Below are 21474 nucleotides of genomic sequence, written 5' to 3' on the forward strand. Positions count from 1 at the left end.
AAAGCAGAAATTCTGCTCATAACAACCATAAGCAGAATTAGTGTCACAACAACTTCCCTCTCGTGCTGTCCTGCAACTGTTGCATATAGGCATTCTGTTTCTGATATTGGAAGCAGCATAAAACCATCAGGACCAGTAGCCATTGATAGCTTTATCCTCCAATCAATTCCCTGTTGAAGTCACCCATAATCACCCTTCATGGAAACGATTTCCATAGTTGAACTATGAACTGCAATGGAGAAGCACTTCCTGTTTCTGTCCTGAATCTCCACCAGTCCTCTCCAGGGTCTACTATTACGAGGGAGGGGAAAATGCCTCCCTCTTTACTTTCTCCATTTATTGCATACTTCTACTGTATCTCCCCTTGCTCACCTTTCCCCTAGGCTGAATAATCCTAGATGCTATAACTAGGACTGGGATGATCCTTTTTGGAATACATCCCTCCAGCATTGGTGGATGTCTTCTCGTGATTGCCTAGTCTTGAACAATGAACTGAGCCAAAAGCAACACCATGGACTACCAGCTGCGCAACTGGCAACCTTCCCAGTGGCTGCAGGCATTCCTGGCAACTCACCTTCTTCCCACCCAGTGCTGCTTGCGGTGGCAGTGGATGTAGAAGAGAGCACTGTATGCATAGCACACGGGCCTTGAGCTCTGAAAATGCTGGAAGCACACAGCAGGAACTCGGACCCTAGTCTGCTCCAAAATGGCCCCTTCCCTTCTACCTATCTAGATCATCCAGCCTGTTTTCTCTAGCTCTGAACTGCTAAGAGATGTGCTTTCATTCTTAGTAATTTCCGTGACTTGAAGAAGATGCTAACATAAACTTTTGGAAAGCAGCTTCCTGTCAAGGTCATGTAATGCCCTAAGACCAGCTCTCTTTCCCTAGACATTCCAGATGAATTACCAACTTGTTGCTCCATTATGTGCCTTCAGCACCCAAAATAACAGCCAAACAAGGTGAAATTTCTGTAACATTCAAAGTGCTGCCATTGCATGAACATAGAAAAACTGACGTTTTTCTGGCTGTAGACATCTGCATAGAGATACTGTTCTTAAGAAATCCTCACTAGAAGTCTGGTGAAGAATGTGGTACAGTGATTCTCAAGATAGTTTGTAAAGATTTATGTCTGTGGTTAAAGTATACTGATAAGAATGCACTGATTTACAAGTGGGTGGAAAAACAGTTCTCTGCTTCTCTTTTCTACAGTTTTTAAGCCAAGTCAGAAATTCTTTGCAGTCTATTTAAAGTATTCATCTTAAACACATTGCCATGGATGCTGGAAAGCATTAATGCAGATATTTTTAACAAGTAGACTCAGTCTAACTTAATCCAATGTCGCAGTTGATGTGTGAGATAAATTGTGATCTCTACTTTACAGTGAACACACAATGGGAACTAAGAACTCTATTCTTTTACTACTCCCCCTCCCCATACACACACCCTAACCCAACAGAGAACATATTGGTTGCAATTGTAGAATTATAACAGCATCATGACCACATGAGAACAATGCTTGTCTTAGTAATTGTTTTTCTTACAGGTTTTATTACCATGTCTTTCAGGGATCTCAAAGGTGCAAACAACAACAGACTTCCATGGATATTTCAGACCAAACCATGTGAACTGTTGCTGTATAACTTAAAAGGCCAAACTTCATTCATTGTGTATTCTCTCTATTATGTTGAAATCAAATTCAATTTGTTGGGTTTAGCCACTGGTTTCAATTTATGGAAGTCACCTCTTCTTCACTAACCTGTGGCACATACAAATCCTTCACATCTAACTGTTTTTCTGCAAGGCCTGTTGGTAACACAATCTTCACTTTCTTTGTCAGCGTAATCACACGGGTCACCACCAAACTGAGAAGGCCGTTCCACATGGACAAATCTGTACTGTAAGAGAATAGATATTATGAATCCCAGCTCTCCTAAATTAAAAGGCATGTAGCCCAGATTGGAATAGATCTCCAGCAGTGACAATGTTAGGCATCTATGAGAAACAACAGTGTTTGTCTCTTCCTTCTTGCATCTAACATGTAATTCATTACAGCATAATGAATGCTGTTACCAAAAGGGCTATTTAATCTTCTTTCACAGGGTAGGGTGGGTGATCCTAAATTTATCTAGCCCTTGCCTGGAGGGGGAATGGTATCCTCAACAGCATAACTCAGGGAGAGGGGATACTGATTAAAGCCCCAAATGCTGCTCAGGTCCACTGAACAGTGGTCTGGCTAGATTCAGACTAGATGGTGCATGGCTGAAGGACAAGAAAGAATGAAACCTCAGAGTATCACTAGCCAAGGTAGAGCAGCTGAATCAGCCAAGCATCACTGTGGACATGAAGACAAGCTACCTTCCTAAGCTACAGTGATTTTTCAGTGTGCCCATGTGTGTTGTCTGGGGAAGAATCTGGTGACACAATGGCTTACACTTTAGGTGCATAACCTGGCATAACTAGAAATGCTGGAAAGAGAAGGAGCACCTCAGAAGATCTTGTATGAGTAACTTCCATGCTCTTTGGCATGTTTTCTGGGGGAATAGCTATTGCATTCATAGGCAAAGAGTTTGCAAGCTCACTGAAGATGTTTGTGGTAGTCAACAATCAGACTTTTCAGAGGACTGGTCTGATAATGCCATGTTGTGGCATGACCTCCCTTTAAAAATCTACCAGGCATCTACAGTGTAGATGTTCTGCCACTAGTAAAGTATCCCCCAGTATCTGGTGTATCTATTAATGCAAATACACCCAGATACTTATTTTCAGAACTGGCTTTATAGCCTTCCACTAGAGGCTTAGCTATGCCCCTCTCTGGACAGGGATAGCCTATTCCAGTAATCTACACATGGATACACTCCAAATTAGACTACTGCAATGCATTCTGGTGTGGGAGTGCATTTGCTCAGAAGCTTCTTCTTGTGCAAAATGCTGAAGCCAGATTAATAACAGGGGCCAGAAGATCTGAACAAGTAAAACCAATTCTGGCCCATTTGTCTTGGCTGCCTATATCCTCCTGAGGCTAAATCAAGGCACTGGTTTAATCTATGAAAGCCTAAGCAGTTTGGGGCCACAATAGCTGATAGGATATCTCTCCCAGCTGAATCTACCTGGACACTGTGGGCAGGATTTGGGCCCTGCCTCCAATTGTCACCTCTGAGGGAGGCTTGCTTGGTGGCAACAAGAAGCTCTTTCTTCTTTCTTAGTGCTGGACCCCAGTCATGGAACAAGTTCACTACTGAGGACTTCCTGGTGCCAACTCTGATATCTTTTTGGTACTAGCTTTTGACATGGCATTTAATCATGCCATGATATTATATTATATTATAATATTAGATTGGTGCATTCTGTTGGCTGCTTAAAAGATTTTGCTATTTAGTTTGTGTAAGTTATTCTAGCTTTTTGGTTTGGTTTTTGATCTGGCTTTTAAATATTGTACTTTATTTTAATGTTTTAATTGTTATATATTTTTTCCATTTGTCTTGCATTTTTATTTGCATTTATCTGCTGTTTGTATCTGCTGTCCCAAGAGGTTTGGCGTGGGATGGTATAGAAATAATACTAACAATCATCATTTCCTCCTCCTCCTCCTCTTCCTCCTCCTCCTCGGTTTACTCAGCACCAGGTTGCTGTGTATTACTCAAGGAGAGATGTATACCTAAATGCCACACAGGTATAGCTACATTGTATTTCTTTGACACACCTTTTGGGCATATATCATGGGTCAGATATGGCCATGCAACTCTTTCCTAGGGTTCATCTCTCTTGCGGACCTCAATCTATACTGACCCCTCTCTGTAGACCAGGTGACTATGGGACCTGTTTGCACATTCTGTCATCAGTATTTCCAGCATTACCGTAATGGCATGAAGATGCCTTGAAGAACAGGCACACACTTATTCAGAATTGTGTTCCATACATTCAGCCATATGCTAATATGCTAACAGGAAAATGCAAGAAGCTTTATATCACCAGATACAACTAATATGTGGATCACAGAACTTCCTCAGGTTTTAGTTTAATGTTGTGTGTGCTTTCCTTAGTTTGTAATATCTACTTTTCTTAGCATATGCTTGGAACAAATACAGATAATGTCAGAAGCCATGGGGCCAGGGCTTCAGCTGCTATTTTAGTAACAAGAGTAATAATGAAAAGCAATAGTATGCAAGCTGTCACTCTGAGAAAGGCCAAGAATGAGTACTCCCAAAATGATTGTCTTAGCAAGGTGACAAGGCAATATTATCCTCCACTTTCAAAGATAATGGAAATTTTACTATGACTGCCTGTAACAATCAAAGGTTTTGTCTGAAGGCAGTTTGCCAGTGGAAAATGCTGAAGGACGAAAAATGAGCAGCTGCAAGCCATAATCTCCCAGTCAAAAACAGGGATATTGAAACCACTCAACATAAGGTGGGCGGGGGGGACATCAGGAGAGTTCTATCATGGAAAGAGCAGAGATTCCCAAACATGTGCCATGCATGGGAGGTGAAGGAAGGACCTGCTCTTCATTCATTCAAAGCACTTAAGTGACTAGTAGGATTTAGTCCAAGAAAAGCTTTGGCTATAAGATGATATTGGGATGAAACTGGAAAACTCACTGTTGGAAAACTCAACAGTGGCCACAGGATTGGAAAAGGTCAGTTTACATTCCGATCCCAAAGAAGGGCAATGCCAAAGAATGTTCAAACTACCGCACCATTGCACTCATTTCACAAGCTAGCAAAGTTATGCTCAAAATCCTACAAGCTAGGCTCCAGCAGTATGTGGACCGAGAACTACCAGAAGTACAGGCAGGATTTCGAAGAGGGAGAGGAACTAGAGATCAAATTGCCAACATACACTGGAGCATGGAGAAAGCTAGGGAGTTCCAGAAAAACATCTACTTCTGCTTCATTGACTATGCTAAAGTCAGCTACAGCTCAGGAAAAGCACAGGTGAGCTTCACTGAGTCCCATCTATACATGGTTAGAAAGTTAGGCATGGTTGTTTTCTTCTACTAGACAATATGCTATCCCTAAAATTGCAGGGGTTGATTATGCCTGTCAGACCTGAGGAGGGTGTGTTGTTTGTGTAGTTAAGAATGCACTCACAACAGGTGGGCTGTTTAGGGTTGTGGACAGGCTGTCACCTCACTGGCGACCTGGTGCAGATGGCACACGGCATGACAGCTACTGCTCACTGTTCAAAATGGCTTCCAGCACATGCCACAACCACGGGCTGACTGTGCGAACTGGATCCATGAGTGGTAAGGGCAAGGAGTTCGACCAAAGTCAGAACTAGCTACCAATTCTTTGGTCAAAAGCTTCTACTTTTAATGCTCTGAAAGTATAAAAGAAAACATGACATACAAAATATAAGATACATATATCACAAATAGACTTACCCTTTTCTTCTGGCAAGGATCACAAATGCTCCATGAGGACCAACTGGAAAGCACACAGTCAATGGGTTGTGGTGGATTGCTTGAAGATCGACGCCATCTGCCCTTGGTCACATTGGCATCACCTCCATTTAGTTGAAGGAAATTATCCCTTTCTCCACTATATTTAAAATAAGGGAAAAGCTATTTTCCATCAGGACACAGGTCAATCTGTGTCGTATGTCTTATCTCTGACATTCATGAGAAAATGCTTTAGATTCATAGAATAGTAGAGTTGGAAGGGGCCATGAAGGCCTTTAAGTTCAATCCCCCGATATTACAAGATACCCATTTACACCATCCCATCAGATGGCTGTCCAGTTTCTTTCTTCTATTTCTATTGTTCTCTAATCACTAAACAAATAATTATTCTGAAGACTTCAAACATACTGTGTATAAAGTCTTATTTCTCTACAAATGCTATGTATCTTAGCCCATACTAGAGTTCCGATTCTGTAGCCATTGATAAAAAAAGTCCCATGTTTGGTAATAAACTGTATCTTCTTTTTCCTTAAGTGATAAAGTCAGTCTATCCATTTCTGCACAGTCCAATCTCTTCTTCAAGATCAAATCTTCAGCTGGTAGCTCTTCATTTCTCCAACATTGCGCATATGCGATCCTTGTTGCTGTTATTACATGCAAAGTCAAATATATACTTTGTTTATCGAGAACATCGGGGAGAATGCCTAACAAAAATATTTCTGGTTTAAACATTACAGATCTTTGCAACATTTTCCCAAGCCATCTATGTATCTTAACTCCGTATTTTTTTGCTTTATCACAGGTCCTCCACATGTGATAAAAGGTACCAGGTTCAGTTTCTTTCTGAATCTCTCTCCTGTGGGAGATCCTGGGATCTCTCTAGGCAACTGGTTCCGTTGTCATGTTGCTCTGACAGTGAGGAAACTTTTCTGATGTCCAGCCTGAACCTGGGTTGTCGCAACTTGAGTTGATTATTCTGTGGCCTACACTCTGACATCAGCAAGAAGAGATCTGGACTTTCCTCTTTGTGACAGCCTCTGAGGGACTTATACAGGGATATCATGTCCCCCCTCAGTCTTATCTTCTGAAGGCTGAACATGCCCAGTTCTCTCAGTCTGCCCTCACAGGGCATTGTTTCCAAACCCTGGATCATTTTTGTTGCCCTCTTTTGAACCCTTCTAATTTTCCTGCATCTTTCTTAAATCTTGGTGCCCAGAACTGGACAGTTTTTCAAGTGAGATCTGACCAGTGAGGAGTATAGAGGTACTCTATACATGCATCCCAAAATAGCATTTGTCCTTTTTATAACTGCATTGCACTGTTGGCTTATATTTAGCCTGTTGTCTGCAATAATTCCAAGGCCTTTTTCAGTTCTTTTGTGCTTTAGAGTGCCTCCCATTCACAAGAAATAAAAGAAACATCAAGTTAAAGTACATGTCAGTCAAACGGTTACGTATGCCAAGTATGCATGCAGAACTCTGCACATACATGCTTTCTACATAGCACAGAGAAGGATCTGGCTGCAGTGCCATGCATGGTTAAACATCTCATGACTACTGGAGTGCAGCATCCTTCTGTTGTCTTAGTAGATGTGACACCACTAAGCTTGAAATTAATGCTATTTGGCCAAAAAAAATTATCACTGAAACTCTATAAATTCAGTGAGAAAAATTAACAAGAACACAGCAAAACCTACTCTGGATGCTGCTTTCAGTTTGAAAGCCACTCTAAGCCACTAGCCAAGTTGCCATGCTGTCACAGGGCCTTAAAATTCAGACTGAGATTGTTGTCCATCATGTGTAGCTTGCAACAAACATGCCCAGTTAAAGCATAACTGGAGACTGGAAAGGTGAAGGAATGTGTCATGCTGACACAGGTAGGAAGACACATGTGGTAGTTCTGCCAGCATCCCATGAAATAAAAAGATTGAAGAAAATCAAGGAGGTGGCTGGATGGGAAGGTAAATCCAAGAAGCAATCTTCCCTGGCAAAAGCATTCTGGATGATCTATCATTGTATATGAATTTTTGCAGCATTGGTGATTGGAAAGAGCACTAACTCTGACAAGTAATCAGGTGGCAGAAGTCACATCAACTGGTGGTTGTGTGGGGACTGGATTTATTCCTATGCTCTAATGATATTCCTGGTTGTACCCTTGTATTTTCTTCTATTTAAGTTAGCCCTGTATGGAAAAAATGAAATGCTGCAGCTGAGAAACAATGCTGGGAAACAATGCACTTAGCCATCGTCATGCGTCTATCCACATCTACCCACCATATTAATAGGTCTTTTGTTAAAATTAACAATGGTATTGATCTCAAACAAACATACACTGAGTCATTTAGAAACTAGCAGTGAGTGAGATAAGTCGATATTGTTGGTTATGAAATTAATTTACAATATCAATGGGTGTCTAAGCTGGCACTGTCCCAGGAAATGATGGGAAGGGGAGACAGTGTGAATGCAGGTGACTGTTGCATCCTTTCTCCAGGGAGACATTACTGCAGCTTTACATATACCATGTACCACATTTCAGAGCAGAAGTCATTCCCTTGCACCCTATGTTTGTTCCTGCTCAGTTGACATAGTCATATGAAGGGATGAAACAGCTCATTGTACAAATTGGAAAGAATATATTCCAGCCAGGACCGCTGAGATCCTTTTCTGGGGATCTGGGACACCCAAGTTCTGGTCCCTACTCAGCCACGAGACTTACTGGGTGACTTTAGGTTGGTACTAATTCTCAGCCTAGCCTGCCTCGCAGGGTTGTTGTGAGCATAAAATACAGCTATGGGTTATTCATAAGAGGAAAAAGGTGGGATATAAATACAATGCAATAATAGTAATAATACTGGAAAGTAGAGATCTTGCATTTAGGGGATAAGTCTTTCTTCAAAACGCACAAGTTCTGACTGGTTCCTGGCTCCACATTCCAATATGCAATGAGGAATGCAGAAAGAAGCTATTCATTTTCTGCTACTAATAGGACATCTGATCGGAATCTCTTTTCTGAATATTCCTGGCACATAGCCAATCACAGTTTCCCTTGAAACAGACAGAATCCTTAATATTTCAATTTGACATGATGGAGATTGGGGCGTTACCTGCATGTAAAACATTGCCAGTCATGTAAGGCTCTCTCTTTTTGGGCAAGGCTATCAGTAAAAGTCTGGGGTGTGCGCTTCAGGGTTGGGAACAGGTCAGTAAATCCTATAATTGCACAAATGGGCTGAAATAGTTCTGAGAAGCAGAAAGAAACCAGGCCTTGGTCAGTTCCTTATGCATGGCAGAGAAGAAATATTCTAATGCCTGCTTGCAAAACATGAGGCCCATCAAAGCAAATTCAAGCCAGAAGCTTGCTAAGCTGTTTTACTGCTGCCTGAAAAAATCGAAGTGGGGGTGGCCAAGTGCTTGGCATGAGAGTGCTACTTTGCCCAGGAGTCTGGGCCTGGTTTCAGGACCCACAAATCTTGCAGCTGGTGTTCATGAAATTCCTCAGGACCAAAGGGGAAATGTTTGACTACTCTAGAGCAGTGATGGCGAACCTTTTAGAGACCAAGTGCCCAAACTGCAACTCAAAACCCACTTATTTATCACAAAGTGCCAACACTGCAATAAAACCTGAATATGATGCTGCAGATTCAAATATGCCAGCACAACATCAATTAGAACATCTCTTTGCTAAATCTTAGATATTAAATTTCAATTTTTCATAAGAAAACTCAAAGCTAAAAACTTGTGTTAATAAAATGAATGTATTAAAACTCACAGCCCACCCAAGCAAATATATGTATATCCTTGGCAGTGCACTGATGGCCATGCGAAAGCTTAGATGAGTCGCAGCTAATGAGTCGCGGCTTGTGACATCATCGCCTAGTGCTGCTACTCCTTTCCAAGCATGTGCGTGGTTCCTATGTGTGCTGTTATCCGATGCTTGGCTGCTGGGGCGACTTGCCTTGTGTGCCGAAAGAGAGGACTCTGCGTGCCCGCTGCGGCATGCATGCTGTAGGTTCTCCGCCACTGCTCTAGAGACATCTTTAAATAGGTGTCGTGAGCCAATACTTCGAACAACTACCAGCAACCAATCCTCGCCAAAACATCTTTATTGGCTCTGGCCTCTTGGCAGAGCAGCAGAGGCACAGGCTGGGAGAGAGCGCTGAGTGGCCAGGGGACTGGCGAAGGTAAGGTAGGAGCTGGGCAGGGGAGTGGAGGGAAGGAGCAGCGGAGAGGAAGGGGGCGGGGCCAGAGAGGCTAGAGGGGCCAGGAGGAAGCGGACAGGCGGGGCCACCGGCCGGAGGGACTGATAAGGCATCATCCCTTGTCTCCGTCCCTTAGCTGCGGCCCGGGCTGTCCGGAGACTCCCTTCCCTGAGACACAGAGGTTTGTTTGTTTGTTTTGTTTTGTTTGTGCTGTGCTGTGCTGTGCTTTGTTTTTCCAATTTAAATTTAAGTTTATTTTATCCTTGTGTGTGTGTGCGAGTGGGTTTTTGTCTGGGAGAACTGGGCGAGTGAGAGGAACTGCAGGACAGACAAGGCAGGGGACCAAGGTAAGGTCTCGGGAGGGATACCGATGGCAGACCAGGAGATGGCCTTGGCGGGAGTCACGGGTGTTGCTGTCCGCTGCGAGAGCTGCAACATGTTCACCCTTCTCCCCCAGGAGAGGCAGGGATACACTTGCCCCCGGTGCAAGTTGGTAACCCTGCTAGAAGAGGAGGTGGGGTGCCTGAGGGCCGAGAGAGCTCTCCAGGCCCCCTGGAGCAGCCTCCCTCTGGACAGAGGGTTGAGGGAGAGACCACGGGAGGAGCAGCTGCGGAAACATGGAGGCTGTTGTATGGCGAGATTTTACGGACGAGACCAGAGACTGGTTGGAATTATCGAGAGAGATTTATTTACCTGCCGGCAGGGACCATCACTCGTTAGAGTGCGGTAGCAGGCAGAGGAGAGACATTTGATTTTTATACTCTTTTACACTTATGCTTGAATGACAGCGAACAATAGGGGAACAACAGAGAAACAATAGGGGAGAGCACATTTTGCACATTTATCATGCAAAAGCAAGCAAGCGTGGGTACAAGGGCATAACGTCTGCGGTGATACTGGTAATGCTGGAGCGTAGCCTGCTTTGCGTAGCGTGCACATCCGTGTTCGTGTACTTGTTCTCATGCGAACAGGACACCCTGATACTCGTGATGAGCTATGCCCTGGCTACGTGCTACTCATGATGAGCCATGCCCTGGCTACGTGCTTGATTATGAGGGGGGGTTACAACAGAGGCATGTCACCCACAGGAGGAGGAGGCCAGCACTGCCTCCTCCTTCTCCTGGCACCAATCTGGAGCTGGGAAACAGGTTCTCTCCATTTGCGGAGGCTGGGGCTGATGAGGCCTCGGGGGACCAGCAGGACCCCCAGCCTGGGATGTCAGGCGGCAATGGGGCCGCTGCGGGAGAGGGGAGGGCCAGGGCACGGCCGCCCACCAGCACCGGGAAGGTACGGTGGCAGGTGATTATTGTTGGGGACTCCCTGCTGAGGGGCACTGAGGCGGCGGTGTGCCTTCCCAACCTGGAGACAAGGGAGGCTTGCTGCCTGCCGGGCGCACGCATCCGGCATGTCATGGACAGAGTGGAGCATCTTGTTTGCTCTGGGGGTCACCAGCCGCTCCTGGTGATCCATGTGGGCACAAACGATGTGGCCAGGCAGGGTGTGGTTGGGACCACCAGCGACTTTGAGGCCTTGGGGAAGAAACTCAGGGAGCTGAAGGCCCAAGTGGCCTTCTCATCAATCTTACCTGTCCGGGGATTTGGGCCAGGAAGGGACAGGAGGGCCTCCAAGGTAAACGACTGGCTTAGGGTGTGGTGCCAGAAGGAACGCTTTGGGTTCCTTGACCACGGCACTCATTTTCTTGCCAATGGACTTCTGGCAAGGGACGGGTTACACCTCACGAGGATGGGGAAAAGGTCCTTTGGAGATGCTCTAGCGAGCTTCGTCTGGAAGACTTTAAACTGAGCCGGGGGGGGGGGTCAGGCCCCCCAGTAACGTGTCTGCACTGGACAAGTGTGGGGGGAGGATCAGGGCTCTGGGAGCAGGGTTTTAGAGGTACTGCAGGGACTGACAGGACTCCTACAGAGAGGGGCCAGATATCAGGGAGGATGGGAGGAAGGAGGAGGCTGCGAACTCCAAGGAAAGGAAGCGGTGGGAAGGAGTTGAGGTGCATGTACACCAGTGCTAGGAGCATGGGTAGTAAGCAGGAAGAGCTTGACGCTCTCCTGGGAATAGGAGGGTATGATCTGGTGGGAATCACAGAAACATGGTGGGATGAAAGGCAAGACTGGAATGTGAACATAGAAGGGTATCACCTTTTTAGAAAGGACAGGAAGGGAAAGAGAGGTGGGGGCATGGCTTTATATGTCAGGGAAGGGATAGGATGCAGTGAGATAGAATGCAGCACAGATGGGGATTCGGTAGAGGCAGTCTGGGTGAACAACTTAGGGGTTTTGACAGGGAAAGAGACCTGACAGTGGGGGTATGTTATCACCCTCCAGGTCAACTTGAGACCCTGGATGATGTCCTGACAGGCCAGATTCTAAGGATATCTCGGGGGAGAGACACAGTAATTATGGGAGATTTCAATCACCGGATATTACTTGGGAGACTCACTCGGCGGTGACAGCCAGGTCATGTTGCTTCCTAGAAGCTATAGAGGGAGGGTTTTTCACACAGAGGGTCCGAGAGGCAACGAGGGAGGGGAACATCCTTGACTTGGGCTTGACCAATAGGGAGGAGCTGATAGATGAAGTACAGATTAGGGGAGCTCTGGATGCAAGTGATCACTCCATCCTTTGCCTTGAGATCAGGGGACTGGGGACGTGCAGCAGGTCGAGCACTAGAAGCTGGGACTTCAAGAGGGCCAACTTTGGCCAACTGAAGGCCAGACTGGGGAAAGTCTCCTGGGATAGGTTACTGGAAGGGGTGAGGAGGAGGGGTGGATAGGGGTGGATAGCACTCAAAAGGGAGGTTTTGGAGGTGCAAGCCTTGACGATACCTCTAGTCAGTAAGGTGGGGAGGAAGAGGAGAGTGCCGCCATGGATGCGAAAGGAGGTGGTTAGAGGGATTAGACGAAAGAGGAACCTCCGTAGGAAATGGGTACTGGGGGAAATAGACAAAAGGGTATACCGGGAGGAGGAGGCCCGTTGCGGAAGGATTCTTCGCAAGGCTAAGGCTGATTACGAGCTGAGACTTGCCAAGAATATCAAGAGCAACAAAAAGGGCTTCTTTCAGCATGTAAATAGGAAGAGGAAGGGGAGACAAGTGGTGGGACCACTAAATAAGGAGGAAGGAGATCCAGTGAATGATATGAGGGAACAGGCACAGATGCTAAATGACTATTTTGCCTCTGTGTTCTCCCCAAAGCAGGACGGGGGATATCTGCATAGGAGATTAGATGAGGCTGGGGACTTAGGGGCACAGATTAGAGTCACCCCCCTTGAACTCGAGGGGCTCCTCAGGGCATTGGACATTACAAAGGTGCCAGACCCTGACGGGTTACACCTGAGAGTACTTAGAGAGTTGGCAGGAGTTCTCTCATGCCCGCTGGCCTCCATTTTTGAGACCTCGTGGAGAACAGGTGAAGTTCCAGAGGACTAGAGGGTGGCATCAGTGGTCCCAATTTTCAAAAAGGGTAGTAGAAAGGACATGGGGAATTATAGACCAGTTAGCCTTATGTCCATTGTAGGAAAAACAATGGAAAGGCTCATAATAGAGAGAGATCTAGTGATGCTAGATAGGGAAGGGAGGCTGACAGCCACACAACACGGCTTCCGCAAAAACAGGTCCTGCCAGACAAACCTTGTGGAATTCTATGACAAGGTTTCGAGATGGCTAGATGGAGGGGATGGAGGGGATGTGGTATACCTGGATTTCAGCAAGGCCTTTGACAAAGTGCCCCATGATATCCTGAGGAGAAATTGAGGAGTTTTGGGATACACCAAAGCACTGTCCAGTGGATTAGGGCATGGTTGACCGACTGAAAGCAGAAGGTAACCATTAGCGGGGAACCATCGGGATGGCGGCCAGTGACAAGCGGGGTCCCCCAGGGCTCTGTCCTGGGGCCGATCCTGTTTAATCTTTTCATCAATGACATGGAAGAAGGGGTGAACAGTCTGCTGATCAAATTCGCAGACAACACTAAAACTGGAGCAGTGGCCACAACTGAGGAGCAGGTACTCCAGATCCAAAAGGATCTGGACAGACTATGGAAGTGGGCAGGGGACAACAGGATGGCGTTCAATGTGGATAAGTGCAAAGTCTTGCACTTGGGGCATAGGAATAGCTGTCATAGGTACAGGTTAGGTGACAAGTGGCTGGAGAGCAGCACTTGTGAAAGGGACCTCGGGGTGCTGGTTGATTGCAGGCTAAACATGAGTCAGCAGTGTGATGTGGTGGTCAAGAGGGCGAACGCCACCCTTGGTTGCATAGCCAGAAGTGTGGCTTCTAGATCAAGAGAGGTATTACTACCACTCTACACAACTCTGGTGTGCCCGCAACTGGAGTATTGTGTTCAGTTTTGGGTCCCTCATTACAGAAAGGGTATAGCCAGGTTGGAGTCAGTGCAGCGTAGGGCCACAAGGTTGGTGGCCGGTTTGCAGGGGATGCCGTATGAGGCAAGACTGAGGGAACTGGGTCTCTTCAGCCTGGAGGAGACTCAGAGGGGATCTGTTGGCGACATACAGGTATGTGAGGGGATGTCACATGGAGATGGGTAGAGACCTGTTCTCCCCTGCAGAGGAAGGCAGGACACGCTCCAATGGAGCAAAGCTCAGGGAGCCAAGGTTCCATTTGGATGCCAGGCAGCACTTCCTGACAGTCAGGACCCCGAGGGTGTGGAATGGGCTTCCACGAGAGGTCGTTGAGGCCCCATCGGTGCAGGTGTTCAAGGATAGGCTGGACGTCCACATGGTGGGCATGTCGTGAGTGGAGCCGGCTGGTGCCGGAGGTCAGACTAGATGGCCCGGGAGGTCCCTTCTGACTCGCTCTGTTTCTATGTTTCTAAGTGCACATCACTATGTTTCTAAGTGCACATGAATGGATCTCTGAGCACACACAGAGCAGATTGTTAAACCCAGTCTAGCAACTCTCCTCATGAACATGCCTGGAGGGGCTCTCTGGAAAGAGCACACCTCCCCTCTGCATTCTGCTGGCTGGTCTGCATCCCCACATTGCTCCTTCTCAGAGACCCTTCCCACTGACTTCACAGCTCAGCCCTTCCCAGGACTGCCTGGTTCAGTGAATTGCCCCACCTTGAGATAATCACCTCCTGCTGCATCTCAGGAACTTGACCGAGCCTTCACTCAAACGTGCTTCCCTGTCCAATGCCGAACCATCTAGAATGACTGCCCAGACCCGCATCTTTCTTACTCCCAATAGGTATCATTCTATATGTTTATGAATATGCAATACTTATACCTTCCTTAAACAAAATTCCTAGCCTACAGCTTAACCTGATGACTAGACATGCTTATAATAGCAGCTCTATGATCAATTTTTGGAAAGTCTTAGGGATAGATACAAACTTTAATTGCAAAGCAAATTAAAATTGCTTACTGGCAGTTAATTAAAAGTCCACATTTACTTTATGGGAACATCACTCAATTAGGTTGAGTTCGACAGCCAGACTAGGGTATATAACTAGCTTTGAGAAGTGACTGTAAAAACACTACTTAGAAAAATAAGGGAAATGCTATTTTTTTTAGAAAGATGGACAGACAAATCAATGCACAGATCATGCGGACTGAAATGCCACCCGCTTCACAGCTTTGTTGCTCTCTTCCAGCATCATGAATTCAACGGCTAGGGGCAAGTGACAGTTCCTGAGTGTTGAAAGTAGGCAAGGCTATCAATTGCAGCCAACCTAGAAAAGGATCATGGTCAGGACATGGACCAGATAGGAGGTGCAGGTGCAGATCCAGAGACCCTGACTAAGTTGGGAAATGCTCCCCAGGGCCTTCCTGCGTCTTGGGGGAGTCTGACATTTCTTGGGGTCTGATGGCAAGGAGACTTCCCCAGGATTCACTAGTGTGGTGCAGGATCCAAGGCAGAAGCCAAGCTCATCCTTAGTTCTGCTGCTGCTCAAGAATCCCCAGCTCTGTCTGCAGTCTATCATCTGAAAAATATGACACGTACCAATTCCAGATCTTTCAAAGAAGAATCCATCCCACAATTAGATTTAAATCAATGTAATTATTTAGGGAGAATAGAAGAATATTTTTTACATTACCACTAAAGATTCCAATTGTCTGCTTATTTAAGGAAATGATATATTTCTGCTCAGATTCTAAGATCAAAGCACAGGGAAAAACAAGGAGTACTAACTCTAAGAGAATGGAAGAATAACATTTGCCATAAAGCATTAATACTTAAGATCTCATATCTATGACAAAATATGGGAAAATCAACCTACGGAAAGGTCCTTTCAATGAATTGGATAAATTTATTCAGTACTAGAGACAAGAGAATAATTATTCAAAGGGAAAAATTGTTCAACAGCTAAAAATTACTTGAGCTATGTGGACACTGAAAGAGAGAGAAGTGTGTATGCACATACGCAGACATGTTTGACTGGGAAGAGACATGGGGAGTCTAACTTGGATTGTTCTCCTGGACCTCTCAGGGGCTTTCGGTACCATCAGTAATGGTATCCTTCTACACAGGCTGTCTGGGATGTGAGGGTGTTGTATTGAATGGTTCAATTCCTACTTGATGGCTGATTCCAGAAGGTGATGCTGGGGAATTATTACTCTTCCCTATGACATATGTGTTATAGCAGTGATGGCAAACCTTTTAGAAACTGAGTGCCCAAACTGCAACCCAAAACCCACTTATTTGTCGCAAAGTGCCAACACTGCAATAAAATCTGAATACCGAGGTTTTAGTTTAGAAAAAACAACTTGCACCCACTCCAAGCAATATATGTATATCCTTGGCAGCACACTGACCAGCCATGCGAAAGCTTAGACGAGTTGTGCCTGATGAGTTGCGGCTTGTGACATCATCGCCTAGCACTGCTACTCCTTTCTGAGCATGCACAAGGGCCCCTATGTGCGCTGTTATCCGATGCTTGGCTGCACTGGCGATGCTGAGGCGACTTGGCTCGCGTGCCGACAGAGAGGGCTCTGTGTACCCGCTGTGGCACGCGTGCCATGGGTTCGCCACCACTGTGTTATGGGGTTCCCTTATTTTATTTTTACTGGAAGAGACTATCTGAGGATGTAGGTTGTCATCATGAGCATGTGGGTGACATTCAGCTCTGTCTCACCTTTTCCATTAATACTGTTGAGGCAGATGATGTTCAAAATCAGTGCTTTGGCAGAGTAATGGCCAATAAACTAAGGATAACTTCAGATATAATGTAGTCACTCCAGATTCCATAAAAGAAGCCACAGACATGAGTTTGCAAGAGCTAAGTAGGGCTGTCAAGGACAGGACAGTTGTGGCAGGGGGGAGGGGGCATTCATTCATAGGATCACCATAAATTGGAGGTGACTTGAGAGCATGTGACAACACTCCAGACGAGACCAAGATACTTATTTGCCTGTTCCTATTCAAGATGGTTGCATAATCTCTAAAGGAGCAGGTTCATAGTTTGGGAGTGCATAGACGTACATGAGTTCTCTGTGGTTCAGAGCACCTTTATCAGTTTGGCCTGCTATCCCACATATGGCCAATTCTGGATGGACACAGCCTTGGTACTGTCTGGTAACCACACTTGGATATCTTCTTGTTTGCAATGTGGGCATGCCATTGGACATAGTTTGCAGTCTTCAGTGAGTCCAAAACAAGGCAGCTCCACTGCTGAGACTGGTTGATGTTATCATATCATGCCTGGCCTGGCTGCCAGGCTCTGATCTGGGCCCTATTCAGAGTACTGGTTTTGAGCATTAAAGCCCTAAATATCTTGGGGGCAGGTTACTCTCCATTTATACTTACCTGGCCATTAAGATAATTGTGTGATCCCCTCCTTCAGATGCTCGCACTTAAGTGAGTTAAGGTAGGCAGCTCTGAGAGGGGGGAACCTTTTTGATGTCGGTGCCCTTCTTGTGGAATGCTCTCCCCTGAGGGGTTCACCTGGTATCTACTTCATGGTATCCCAAGCATTACTGTATTCAACACTTTATTCTGTTGTTGCTTTTGACTTGTTTTATACTCTGGAATTATTTTATCCTCTGCTGCTGATTTTACCCTAATTTTATTCTGTGTTGTGTTTACTTTTTGTCTTAATGTTTATATTGTGCATTTCACATACTGCATACTAGCCAGAAAACATTATTGGGAGGGTTATTGGGTGGTTTAAAAATACAATGACAAATATACAAATAAAAGTTTGGAGAAATGCTGAATTGAGAAAAGATATGAATTGATTGTGGAAAGATTTTTCCTCTTGTGGAAAAACATGTTTATATTGAAAAGGAATATAAACTGCTTTTCTAAGGATATCATAATGTGGCTCATAAGAGAGGAATGTCCATTGCCAGCCTAGTGCAATTCAGCAGATTATGCAATATGCAAACAGAAAATGGACAGGGAATTTGCAAATGGAGGACTGAGCAAGATGGGGCAGAGAGATGGGCAGCTGTAAAACTAAGGATACTGTATCCCGAAGCAAAGCAAAGCAAAGCAAAGCAAAGCAAAGCAAAGCAGTATTGGCTGCTTGAAATACCGAACAGGAGCCCTCCACACTAAATGGTTTGTTGCAGGTCCCAGTTGTTTTTATAATGTTGAGCAAACAATGCAAAGGACTGAAACTACCACCAAATTAACTGTACCTGTGCCTATAGCTGTGGTAACTTGGAAGCAATACCGACTCCAGATACCACTGGGGGAAAATAAGGTTAATCCTATTATATGTTATAGCCTATCCCTTTGGCAGGACTGCTTGTTGCTAGCAAGCTAAAAATTCATATTGTATTCACATTTCCCTCTTTTGTGTCTCAAACTTTAGATATATCAGTGACAGGAAGACATTTCACTGAATATTAAGCCACCATTTCACATACTTCGGTATCTCCAAGCTATCAGGCTTATTAAAATGCAAGTCAGTTTAGAGCAAGTTTATTTCAACATGGTGCTGTTTTGGTAACTTGTCTACTAATACAAAAGCAGCTCAAAATACACTTTTTGTCTAGCATACAAACATACAAAGAGAACATTATCATTAAGTATTATCTAGCAATGTCACTGCACTTTTATTTGTTTGGAAAATAAGATTCACTTACCTGGAGCAATGCAAATAAAGGGAGCTTGTGATTGCACAGATGAGAAAAACTCTTTCTGGGCAAAGAAGAAACAGCACAGATCTTCTCATGGTTTAAAGCACTGTGTGTAGTCTATAGTAGCATCTTTCCTAATTCATTTAGCTACAGCATTTGAAAGCAGCAGGGTAGACAAGCTAGATTAATAGCTAGCTTTTCCAACAGGCAAACAATAGATAAACCATCTTCTGACACACTGCAACACATTTTACTGATAGCGCAGAGCCTTCTACTGGGCCACTGGAAAACTGTTCAATGAAGTTCGAAAAATGAATGACAGCTGATGAGCTCTTTACTGGCTTGGGTTTTAAAAGATGCTAATTTGCAGGGTTCCTGTAGAGATGTGTGAAATGGTAAAGTCCTAATGCACAGAAGGTTTAAGCACCATGTACAACCACTTGGGATTAAGGCCAACTCACCTCCAGGAGCCAAGGGTCTCCAGAATGCAGGTTCAATGTTTTCACTAGCAAAGTACTTGAAGATTTAATTCAGAAAACTTTCTAATAGAAAATCACTATAGAACTTGATTCCCTGTGCCTTATTTTGTTATTTAATTCCAAAATGATCCATCAGAAGTAGTAAAAAGAAACTTCCTTGATTCAGTGGTAAAACTGCAGTACCATAACTGGATAGAAGATCCTGGTCACTGATCAATAATGCTCGAGAATATGCATATTTTATGTATATTTACTTACTGTTTATATTTACTGTCACAGCATCTGTAGATTTAGCCATTCAAATCAACTACAAATCAACTTATGTGGCATGTTATGGTCTCAAGGGCCACTGGCCACAGCAAACTGCCTATCCACTCACTGACAGGAAGAAGCAGAAACAGAGGAGAAGGCTGCCCTCACAAGCCTCCCTGATCTGGACACAAGTCTCCTCCCGCCTTGCCTCTCCATCACCAGTGCTTGGTAGTGGTGCTGGCAACAGGAAAGGGTATGCCAGGAGCAGATCAGGGTAATCTTGGGATATGCTCTAGCCAACACCTTCCCATTCACTCCAATACACCTCTGGAAAGGGGAAAGTTAAACCAGTCCTGGCGCTGGTATAGGTAAATTGTGGCTCTTTGGGAAGAAACCATTGTTGGGGTGGGGAACAGACCATAGAAGCAAGTGGCAGGATGAGGAAAAAGAATTCTTTTCCTTGATGGTAACAGATATAAATTAGATGTAACAAAATAGTTTTAAAAAACCAGCAGACTAGCAGGATGAATAACCATTTTTTTAAAAAGCCAAACACAAAGCCCAAGAGGATGGGAAAGAGTTTTCCTGGTGCCTAAAAGATAACAGCTGAAGGAAATATTTTGGGACACAATTGCCTAATTTGAGTCCCACCGGTCATTTGCCTCGACTAACCTCAGAAAATGAGATCACCCAGAAGAGGGCTTCCCATGAAGATCATGACATGCAAGTTCATGGGAAAAAATGTGGTTCTTCAGATATTTACTTTTATTATTCTACTGTATGCCCTTTCCTAAGCCCACTGCACACTCCAGGTGGCTAGGAACAGTAAAATAGGAATACAATTTAAAAGGAAATAAAAACCAGCCCCTGCCAAAGAATGTAAAAGCTAAGATCAACACCTTGCATCAGCTGCATTCTGAAATAGCACATTTTTAACTCCAGCTGTCTCTTTTTGACACAACTCCATGCCAGTCCTCTCTCTGTGGCTAGACTTGTCACATGTGAGCCATCTCATGTAGCAATTGATTTTGGGGGAAGATGTGGCCCCCACATCTTAGCTTGAGCTATGTAAATGGAGAGAGATAATTCTGTTTATTTCCTCTTAGGAAGACAAGGTTAGTCATGCTGGATCAAATGATTGGCTCATTTAGTCTAGGACTCTGTTGCAACACAGCAACCAGATGGAGAGGCATATTGCCTTTGATATTGGAGGTAATACAGAACCATTATGGCTAGTGGCCATCTTTTATCATTTGTTTAATTCCCTTTTAAAGCCATCCAGTTTAGTGCCCATAGATACAGCATGCAGCAGCAAATTCAGTAACTCTAACAATGCATTACGTGGTATGTGAAGTGGTACTTCCTTTCATCTGTTCTAAATTTCCCATTGGAAAGCTCTCCCTGCCCACTTTCTTCACGTAAAGCATAATTTTTTATGTGAAGCATAATTTTTTACACCTCTGTAATGGTCACTCTTACCTTTTTCTGACCTAAAGAGCCCCAGACTTTGTTAGTTTTCCCCACAGAGGAGTTCTCCCCTACCCTTGATCATTTTGAGTGCTCTTTTCTGCACCTTCACCAGCCATTCATGCAGGTGATGTGATGAGGAATGATGCTCCATTCCAGGTGTGGTTGCATCTTCAATTTAAATAAGGCATTATGCAGGTAGCAATTTTACTTTCAATTACTTTACAAACAGTCCCCACTACGAGATTTGACTTTCTAACAGCCTTCATTTATGGGCCAAAATATGTTACATGTTCTTATTCAACAACTTCCCATCCGAATCCTTTAACAACTCTAGGATACATACCATCTGGACTTGGTGATTTGTTTCAGTTTGGCAATAAGGTCTAGGACCTCATCCTTTGTCAGTACGTCTCAGCAACTTAGATTAGGGTTGTGATGAAGTTCCATGAAATCCACCCCTCTGGAGTTCGCAGGCTTCCTGTCATGCCTGATCCTGTCTGAGAAAGCAAGGCATGGCAAAAGGGGGGCAGCGCTTGCTCTCAGAATGAAGGTCATGCTGCTGGTCTCCTCCTTCCGTGTCATATGCTCCACCAGCAAATACTACTGCACATGATGTG

At 44.8% G+C, this 21474-nt stretch overlaps 1 protein-coding gene across 1 annotated transcript in view; it reads right to left on the reverse strand.

Annotated features, from left to right (window-relative positions):
• Positions 1-18826, reverse strand: part of C8B (complement C8 beta chain) — a 43668-nt gene extending 24842 nt beyond the window's left edge. Inside the window, exons 1-3 of the mRNA XM_044430207.1 lie at positions 18663-18826; positions 5382-5538; positions 1758-1896 (exon numbers count right to left, since the gene is read on the reverse strand). Of these exons, the coding sequence (XP_044286142.1) occupies positions 1758-1896; positions 5382-5538; positions 18663-18751 (385 nt within the window). The 5' untranslated portion in view covers positions 18752-18826. The remainder of the gene's footprint in view (positions 1-1757; positions 1897-5381; positions 5539-18662) is intronic.
• Positions 18827-21474: the final 2648 nt, after the last annotated feature.

This window comes from Varanus komodoensis, unplaced genomic scaffold (genome assembly GCF_004798865.1).
Source record: "Varanus komodoensis strain SLA01 unplaced genomic scaffold, ASM479886v1 scaffold20_1, whole genome shotgun sequence".
In the NCBI taxonomy this organism is placed as follows: Eukaryota; Metazoa; Chordata; class Lepidosauria; order Squamata; family Varanidae; genus Varanus; species Varanus komodoensis.